We start from the raw sequence: 10,499 nt of genomic DNA on the forward strand, positions 1-10,499 counted from the left end.
TGAGCAAAAGAACTGAATCCAAACACCATACTAACTAAGCATGCAAAAAAATACTGATCAAAAACCTAAACCTCTTCCAAACGACAACCCTGTCAGAAGCCCATCAATACTTCATAACTGCAAGCCTAGACCTGCAAGAGAAATAAAACTCTAAATAGGATTCGAACAACTGAAATGTGTGAATATGCAATGGAGCCAGTAAGAACTAGCCTTCAGGAGACGGCAGATAAACTGATTTTAAACAGCAACTCTGCATTTACTTAACATTTCCATTCTTGTACATGGTAAATATTATGGAGGCAAGCAGCATGGAAAGCTTTTGAAGACGGGACCTCAAACAGAAGCGTTGTGTGTCCATAGTGCTAGACAGATTTACACGAACTAGTAGTGGAGGACAAGTCCACACTACTTATCATTAGGATCATCTAAGCCCTGGGTCTGCTGGATAAACAGCCAGGAGAGCTACTTCCTAAGGAATTAGCATCTTCCAAAAGAGTTAGCCATGCAAGGACTTTCACTATTCATTATTCTATTTCTAGACTAAATTTCCCTTCCTTCAGCACCTTAAAACTTCCTTTTTTCACATCCAACAGCACTGGATTGTGCCCACACTATCTGTAGAGTTTCCTGCCTGGGAAATCGGGTCCTGTACACCTTCCTTCTTCCTTCCCTCAAGAAAGATGCAGTGAAGGGACAACGAGGAACAGCTCTGTTCCTTGCCCTCACACCCCTTTTCCACCTCCAAGCATCCACCAGGCAGCAGACTAGTTTTAGAACGAGCTTGTCTGTATAGTGTTTTAACGTGCTTTTATTCCATCAAATTAACCCTCCATACTGTATGAAAATGCCGGTCTTGTTCAACCGCTTCATAATACCTTCATAATTTCCTTAAGCCAAGGAAAGATCATAGACTAAAGATGAAGAGTAATATCAAAAAATGCCTATCAAGAATAACAGCTGAAGCACAGCCGGACAGCTTTCAATCTGAGCATGAGAGAAACCTCTGGCTTCCTTACCCTCATCTACTTCGGGGGTTTGAACTCGCTTGTATCTTGAAATAAAACCAAGATTCATAAGGATTCGATTTTTAATCTAAAGAGGCTATGTTATGACATTAGCCATTGAAAAGTTGATAGTATTTTTACAACTACTGATTAATTAAATAAACTGGAAGCTGATTAAATGATTAAAGTAAGTGAATATTTTGAAAGGAAACAAGAACCCATATAAATATTTTTGTTTATGTATTTGCATGTTCACACTATGCCCTTAAAATGTGAATTCCTGATGTGTATAAATTTGGTATCTTGATATTTGGTATTTTAATACTACATATGTTTAGCCTGTTAATGTTTGATATCAAATCACAAGCTTAATCTGAATACATATGAATTTGATAATGTTCTAAAGAAAAACACATTCTGACATCACCGTGACCAGCAGAATACAAAAACCAAGTGCAACGTTTGCTACCTTTTGGGCATCAGTCATGGATGGGTAACTACAGAAGTGGAAATCAGCAGCTTTTTTCTGTATTAATTTTGGCAATACAGATATTCTGATAAAATGAAAGAAACACTAGAGCAAGAAAAAGGAATTCATACCTGGCATGTTCCTGAACTCCAACAATCTCCACTTCGCTATCAGAAGAGGCGATATTAATTTCTTCATTGATCTGGGCGTTACCAGAAGAGGTTTTGTCACTTGCAAGGAAGCCTGGATCCAAATGACCTACAGATGGGGAAAATGCAAATACAGCCAACGTTTAACAGCTTACACAACTCAAATCAGCTGGAAAAGGAATTTCCCAAGCTAACAAAAAAAAAAAAAAAAAAAGAACTGAAACCCTGAGATTGGAAAATCTTATTAGATCAAGTCATCCAATTTTCAGTTCATCACCTGATAGAGGATGACCACTGGATTTACCCAGTCTCAACAGCTCTAGTGAACAAAGCCCGACTACTGCATCAAGAACACTTGCTGTAATTAGGCTTTCCAGCTATTATTTTACAACAATGCTAAGAGGTAGCCTGTGCCTAAACCTCTTTGAAATAAAGAAACAAGACAATCTATTGTCAATAAATCAAACTCAGTGATACTGTGGCAAACAAAGCCTATAGGCTGGACAGAAACATCACACCCCACCCAAGGAAAATGAAAATGCTTTAAAAAAAAAATCAAACCAACCAACAAAAAACCAGGGGAAATGGGTCAATGAAAAAAACCCAACAAACCCATGAGTTTCTGGTCGCGCTGTTTCACACATCTGCTCTAACATTATTACAAATACTTGGGGGGGGGGGGGGGGAAATCTGTTTTTCATAAGTTCCGTATACAGCAGTGTTGTTTTTTTATTACAGTTCCTCAATGCTATCCAGTTCATCAATCTGTCAAACAACAAGTCCTTTCTAAATACTCACAACGAGCGTGGCAGGTTTTGTCTTTTCTGCCAAGTACTGCTAAGAAGTTTCTTCACCACAATTAGTGAAGCTGTGTTGCGACATATTAAAGAATACTTGCATGGAAAACACAAACCAGCCAAAATTATTATTTGTTTTACAGAAAATAAACAATTTAAAAAAATCAATTTAAAAATAAGATTGCAATAAAAAGAGATTACTTCTACCTTTTTTCCCCCTAAAAAAAAAAAAAAAAGATTACTTCTTCTGTCTCTCTCTAGCAGTAACCTGGGGGACGCTGGGCGGCCCTGAAGCAGATGACACTACCTACTTCTTGGAAACCACTCACTCAGCTGTATTACACAGGGGAAGAATCATTTGTTGAGCAGGAAATTTGAGATTAGATGAATATATTATGTATATCTAGTTTGACTGGACACCTCTTCAAAGCTGAGAGGAGGAAGATGCAATAACGATCCACTGAATTTCAAAGGTGCACGAACATGCAGAACTGATGATGCCCCCAGGTAGATCGAGAGGACACAGATAGAAGAAATTAAACTTAAAACAAGCGCCAGGGAAAAGTGAGTGCTTAAAGTACGTGGAAAAGATGCAAGCAAATAGAGGGGCAGAGACCAGACTGTATGTTCAGTTTTTGGAAAGCAAAGACCCTTGGTGCAACGTCTGGATCAGGGTTAGCAAGGGAAGGAAACCTGGGTGCTGCCACGTACCCGAAGGAGGAGTTTCCACCTCACAAAACAAAAACGATTTGTCAGCTGAACTTAAAACGAATTAATAGCCCAGGCAGACTTCTCCTAACATTACAGTTCAGCTGAACATTTCTTGGCAAATACCGCTGACCGCCAGAAAGTCCCAAAATGGGTCACGGATATTTCTTTAACAGAAGCGGCTGGGCACAGTGTGGAACGTGACATGGAAGCGCTCAGAGGCTTTGATTCATGTGCTGGCGATGCAAACCGGGAGCTTTGCGTGATCACCGCCCCGGCGATTCGCATCGCCCCGCTCCGGAACGTCACCGCTGCTACAGCACAGGCAACACAATCCTCGGTCATTGATTGACTGGTATGGATATCAACATGCCTTAAAATGTCGTATTAATGCATTAATGACGTACCACCGTTCCGCACCCTTTGCTAGACAGGGTTACGTCTGGCAGAGGGGCAAAGCAGACCACCTCTTAAACAGCCCCCAAATGAATCCCCAGAGCTATAAATGAGAACCCCAAAAGAGCTTTCACGTATTTCCATAGCTTTAAGTTCAGACAACAAAAAGGTAATTAGCAGTAGAGAAACCACGATTAGCAGAGTAAATATTGCAACAGTAGCTGAGTGTAAATCAGGATTATAGCATACAGATAGATTGACAGCCTCTGGCCATACAAATTTCATGCCTAATAACATGCCCACGCTGTTAATTTCTTTGCACGAACATTAGGATGATGCCTAAAGGAGATGCTTTGTTTGCCCTACAACATCAGGGCTTGCAAAACAGCCCAAAATATTTGCCCATGCACAAAGATGTGATAGTGTGTCCTAATAAGATTTTTCACTTAGATAAAGCTTATGTTGTTATTTTCCCATGGGAACACATCGTTTAACGTCTGTTAAACTAGATACTGGCTGAAGATTAAATTTAGGAACAAGATGTAAGATTTGAAAATTCTGCTTTCCAAACGTGCAATCCCAGACATGGTAAGAAAAGGCCAGTACTGACAAACGTGCAGTCAGAGGTGTACGGAGGCTACAGGGCTCTGGGGCAAGGTGTATGCAGGAAGAAAAAGAGATTCATCCTTTCAGACGCTGAAACGGCCGTAACACCGGGAGCAAATTTGCCTGGACGCGTTCCCATAGGGTCAGGGATGAAGCAGTTTCTTGAAGATTTTCTTTTACCTGGCAACCTCTTCCTTGCAAGTCCCCTTGGATACAGGTGGAGGAAAGGAGACAAATTTCTACCTGCATCGCAGCATTGTACTCGTAAGCGGAAAGTGGAAGAAAGCTTGGTAAGAAACATTACTTTTTATTTCCTTACACTCCTTTGAAGTACCAATCCATTAGTGTTATATAATAAAGTTAATTTCAGCTGTTCTAATTGTTTAATAAATCACTTTATAAAGGAGTGGGCTTGTTAGGGGTCAAATAGCTAACTATCAGTCAGCTGCTATCCTGCAAACAATACCAGTGAGCTCGGAAAACACCGGCTAGCTTCAAAAAGGCTGGAACAACATCCAGCCACAGACCACAGTGAAAATAATGCAACAGAGATTCTCATATTCAAATAATGGACTTGTCCACTATACAATAATGGAACATTTCCTTAAAAATCTGCCACGTACTTGGTATTTCTTTAAGCCTTATAGACACTGAAATAGCTCAGAGCTACCAGGACACTTCCAATGTAGATGCCCTTTGGCAGGCTTATGTTTGGAAAACACAGCATGAAACAAAACACTGCTGTGCTCCGCCACTGCAGGCAAGACTCTGTGTCTTATGCAGCTAAAAATCTTAACACGGCTATTAAAAAAAATAAATGAGCGGAAAGGAAGGCAATATGTTGGCATACAAGGCTACGGGATGAAGTCGATAGGAAATACTCCCTGTTCTCTCTCTTCATCCAAAACACAGTAGCATTTAACGATGTTTAACTCTCGTTAGTTGAAGAGCTGCAAGCACTTAGTGAAGCTGAACAATTTTTATAAGCTACATGAACTTTTCCAAATTCTTCCACAGTATTCCTGCTCTTGCTTTCTTGAAGGAAATTTTTTTGCTGTCTCTTGATGCTAAGCCCACTTACCAGCACCTTTTCACCCTTCATCTTTATCTGATGCTGGTCTGTCCGATTTTCTAAGGTATGTTAGAAATGCAGATGGAATATGGGAATAATTAATGCTTATATTTTAAAGAAATAAAGAGACAAACAAAAGAGACATACACAGACAACTACAATACTTAAAATGAGATTATGATCGGTTTACTAGCTGGTGGCATGGGTCATCATAATCAACTGTTCAGTAACAAGCTTAGCGCACCTTCATTTTAAAAAAGCCAACACCAAAATCCCAGACCTAAGTTGCAAGAAGTAATTAGAGGGAAAAGATGGAGAAAAATTAATTAAGACAATTAGTGCCAAAAATCCATTGCAAGACTCTTTGTCAATTTTTATCAGTTGTATTTTGGAATAAATTTCGGATCTTTTTAATAAGCACCTGTACTGTTTTATTGCAAAATCCACACAGGGAGCTTTTAAAGCTTTTTAAAGCTTTTAAAGTATTTTAAAAATACTGAAAGCAAGAAAGGGAGAGACACCAACTGAGATGCTGGAACAAGTGTCAGAGGAAGAGAATATAAACAAACCTGTATCAGCACTCAGTTCATCTAGCAGCCCTCTGGTTCTCCAGGTAGATCCCGAGTCTTGATTTCCTAAAGAATTACTGTGCTCTTGAACTACTGCAGCCGCCAACAGATTGTCCACATTTACCACTTCTGGGTCTGAATTTGTGTCTGATATATCATAATGAGCTACAACTGGAGGTCCATCTGCAGAAGGAGAGAAAAGCAATGCGTATTAGAAGTCAGCACACTGTGAAAGACACCTTTAGAAGTACACATAATTTGTTTAAGGATTAATGCAATCTCCTACATCAAGCTCTTAAAGAACTATAAATTATATGAATTATTAAACTTCCGTTAATGAACACAATCTGAGATTACAGAGACATTTTAACCTTTGCATACACAGAAAACACAAATGTAAGAAAAACACGTTTATCAATGTATCAGTTATTTGTGTATTACCTTTTACATTAACACATAAACATCTCCATATCTGACAACGTTACGTTTACAATCTTAAAAGGATAAAACCTTCAGTTTAAAATAAAAAATAAGTTACAGGACATTAAATTTGGCAAGACAAGATATTTATCTAAAGAATTTTACAAAACTCAAGTGACAGGTTACATTACTTTAGGGTTGATTGAATAAAACTAACTTTTTGATATAACTGATCCAGTGACAATAAATTTAACATTAGGCAACTTTCCTTTCATAACATTTACCTGTCAAGGACAGGGGAATTTTTCAAAATGGCAATGTTTTTTGGTGTTGTTTTTTTAAGATCAAGAATAACAAGAAACAAAACTATAATGTGCAGTGATAAATATGCTTTTAATTCAATATGATTTACCATATGCATTTTTGGCCACCAAAGTGAAGGGGGAAAGAGGGAGAGAAAATTCCTTACGTGATTCTGAAGTCTATTCTTGAGGAATAACAAAAAAGCTATTTTTGGTCTATTTTATTAGGACAGACTATTTTCTTTGTGAGGAATGAAATCACTTATAATTGGAAAGCACGCTAGAAACAGAAGAGGCTCAGAAAAAAGTCAAATCCAAAGCAAGGATTAATGTGGAAGCAAAGAGAGAACGGATAAATATTGTAATTCTGAAAGGATGCACATTTTAACTCAAATGCCTCGTCTCAGCTATCGCTTATCGACTCAGAGTGAATGAAAGTGGTTGGAGTTCCCGCTCCCCAAATGGCTGAATCAAAACTTTCCTTGGGCCAAGATTTCATCCACAAAAACGAATATAAAAACGGGTTGGGCCAAAGCTCAGCTGCTTTGCTACTGCGATTCTTTAACTCCAAAGAAGTTCTGCCAGTTGAGTGTCCGCAGGACTTTTTTGTTACGGGTGTGACACACAGAGGGTATAATTTGTAGGGGATAATATAAAATAGTCATAAACTAGTAATGTGTTTAGGAAGATAGGACCTTCAGAATTATAAAATGACTGAAGAAATCTTTAAAAGTCACAAAGAATAAAAAGAAAAGACTTTTCAGGAAAGATCGGATTCTTTTAGGACTGTTAAGTGCCTGTTGAAGACAGAAAGAACATGATGAACTAAAAGTTTCAAATTTAGTTCTCTGAAAAGCTGTTTCTACTGAGGTTTTTAGGGTGGGCTTTTTTTGTTTGGGGTTTTTTTTTTTTTTTTTTTTGGTAACTTGGTCCCCGAAACATAATTCAATCCACTATTTTAAGAAACGCCTATTTTGTGATTAGCAACATGCCTTCATTAAAGAGTGACCATATTGCCTAAGTTGTACTAAAGATCAGTTTTGCAACAAGGTATGAAGAAATTCACAAAATATTTCCGATCAGACCTGCCTCCAAAACAACAATTTCCTAAAACAATGTTATATTACAAACTTAAAACAGACCCGACAAAAACAAATGGGTAGTTAAATGCCAATGTATTAAAGACCAAACTGTTCGCAACATGAAACGCTGATGAATATGACTGGAAAAGAAGTCCCGATAATTAACTGAAAGGCAATCTTTGTCTTTTTAAAAGGCAATTACAAAATAATGGAATACCAAGTTCAAAATTAAGCTGGCTGATGTTCAGTTAATTATTTGTGCAAGCCGATGATTAAATTACATGCAGAAGTTACAACTGGACCGAATCATGAGAGGCATGTTTTCTTTCAGTCTTATCATCAGAGTTCAGCATGAACATATATAATGTGATCTATAAAAACAAACAGTTGAGTGCAGAAGATACGAGGGTCAAGTACAATATTGACTATTTGACCATTTTTTCAATAGGTTATCTAAAATTTCAGGAGCTATGTATTGTTCCTTCAGGTCTTTGTTCCTCTCGCTTCTTACTAAGGTCTCCAAAAGCAGAAGCGAAATTTGATTTTAGATAGACATGTCTACACAAGTAAAATTACATTTGGACAAAAGGCACCAATAGTCTCAAGTCAAAATTGTACCACTCCTACATGTATAATCATGCAAAAATGTATAATAAATGTATATACATGCAGAGTGATATTCTCATCACCTACCCATAGAAATAACTTGTGTGAAAGTCTTCATCAGTAGGAAATACAAGCATAAACTTGTTATCTGTAGCTCCACTCTTGTATCTTCCACACTTCCAAACAGCACACCTTATAACTTAGCTTAAATTTAGTATACATCAAACAGACAAAAATATTTTCAATATAATTTACATACTGTAATTATATTTGTCAGTGTAATAGCCACCAATTTAACAATCTGGAAAAAACAAGCTGCCTATTTACAATGCAATCACAGCAGAGATCTATTTTTGCTTTTCTCAGCCTTGCTTTTCAGGATCAGATTTGGAAATGAAAGGCCCCTGACACCAGGGTTATCCATACCTATCACCAGTAAATGACCAACGAGGCCAAGATAACGGCGACGATGCTGCACAAATCCTAGGATTCCCAGCATGTATAAATGAAGAAATAAGCAATAAATGCCTACGTGTGTTTTAAAACAAACAAACAAACAAACAAAATATGTAAGTTGTAGACAACTACAGCTAGATGGAAGTTGCAGCTACGGCATACAAAACAAATCCTCTAAAAATCTTTCATTCCCAAAAGCCTGTTTCCTTTTCAGTGCTACAAGGATGGGACAGGAGGGGTTAAATTTGCAAATAAATACTATTTCCCTAGCCAACTAGGTGGTCATCCCATGACGCGACGCAAAGCGAATGTGTGGTACCAAGAAATAAGGACAAGCTTCAGCTAGGAAATAAGTGAAAAAATGCTTTCTGGTTGAAAAGGTAAAAGGATTAACTATAACCATAGTTGTAACTTATCATCTTTTCTTTATAAGAGAGCCAATCCTCGTAATTACTGACTGTAACAGGATTTCAACAGATGGAAAAACAGACACCAAAACAAACCATGCCAGAATCAAAATTTAATGTAGCACAATTAGGAGGTTCCCTGGCCAGTAATTTAAACAATCTATTTAAGAAAAATCATGTCTTTTGAGAAGCCAAGGTAGCTGGAAGACTTCCATTTCCCTGGTGATAAGCTTTAATTCATTTCTAAAGCAATAAATGCTTGAAAAAGACAAGGCTGAAAGTTAATAAGTACCAGCAGCAAAATACAGCTGTTGACATTTAATGTTAACAGGGAAAGACTTTTTTTTTTTTTTTTAAAAGAATTCAGAGGCAGAGGTCATCACGGGGACAGCATTTCCAAGTGTCCCATTCTCCCTTAATTTACACAGCTCATCAAAACTAATTCTGCTCAGGACAACTGAATCAGAAGCCACATGCACAAAAGTTCAGGTCGACACATGTCAATTTTTATTTTAAGCCTGCAACATAGAAAATTCAGTAATTTCTTATCTGCTGGCCACTCACATGCTTTTCACAGAGCCACGTCTCAACATTCAGTGGTCTAAACTGTGCTATAAGATCCACGTTCCTGTTATCCCTTAATTCATTATAATGGCAGCACAAGCAAAAAGGGGGAATCAACGGTAAAATGTCAGCTGCCGGTTAAAAGCAGCGATCCTACAAGAAGCGCCGTACCTTTGCGCTGCAACAGCTGTGTATCAATGCACAGCAGTACTTTATCGTAGGAAACAAAAGATATTAGCTAGCAGAACCTGACCGGGGAATTTAGTCCTTTTAAGTCATTATTTCTCTTTAGCTTTCTTAAATTTAGGCATGGAGTGCCAAGCTCATCACCTAAACTCCCTCCCACTATAGCCAAAGAGAGGAACCTCAGGGTCAAGTAATCTCAGCCTGGAAATTGCAGCCGGGAGCACCATCATCTCCCCTCCTTCCCCAGTAAAGAGAAAGAGCTTAGACCACCACCTTAGACAAGGCACCTAACTTCTACACAGCTGAAGTTCAGCAAGATGAATTCCAGCCCTAGGGATGGGATTTATACTGCGCTATGTTTTCTCTACAAGTAGTGGAAAGAGACTGAAATCTCCAGAGGCCAATCCTGATTGAAATAATTTCAAAATTAAAAGTCTAATTTTGGTGGTCTGAATCGCCTTCTGGAGTCATCAAGTGTCTGCAATGAGGAGACGCGGAGCCTTATTTAAGTGTGAATATCACCCTAAGCTTTAAAACACACAGAACAGGTACAATAAGAATAGCAATAATAATTACAGCACTTTATTCTTACAAAAAGTTTTCCATTAGTGGATCTCAAAGAGCTCCGAGGTGGTTATTAACCTCCTTTTGCCTACGGGGGAAACTGAGGCAAGCAGAGATTCGCGGCTTGCTCAAGGCTAACAAG

The 10,499-nt window shown here is 38.2% G+C and overlaps 1 protein-coding gene across 10 annotated transcripts in view; it reads right to left on the reverse strand.

Moving 5' to 3' along the window:
• Nucleotides 1-10,499, reverse strand: part of LOC142074722 (protein ARK2N) — a 67,259-nt gene that overhangs the window by 8,613 nt on the left and 48,147 nt on the right. For all 10 annotated transcript variants that reach the window (XM_075135557.1, XM_075135552.1, XM_075135549.1 and 7 more), the window contains 2 exons: nucleotides 5,771-5,953; nucleotides 1,605-1,731 (listed from right to left, as the gene is read on the reverse strand). In XM_075135557.1, the coding sequence (XP_074991658.1) occupies nucleotides 1,605-1,731; nucleotides 5,771-5,953 (310 nt within the window). The remainder of the gene's footprint in view (nucleotides 1-1,604; nucleotides 1,732-5,770; nucleotides 5,954-10,499) is intronic.

This window comes from Calonectris borealis, chromosome W, assembly GCF_964195595.1.
Source record: "Calonectris borealis chromosome W, bCalBor7.hap1.2, whole genome shotgun sequence".
NCBI lineage: Eukaryota > Metazoa > Chordata > Aves > Procellariiformes > Procellariidae > Calonectris > Calonectris borealis.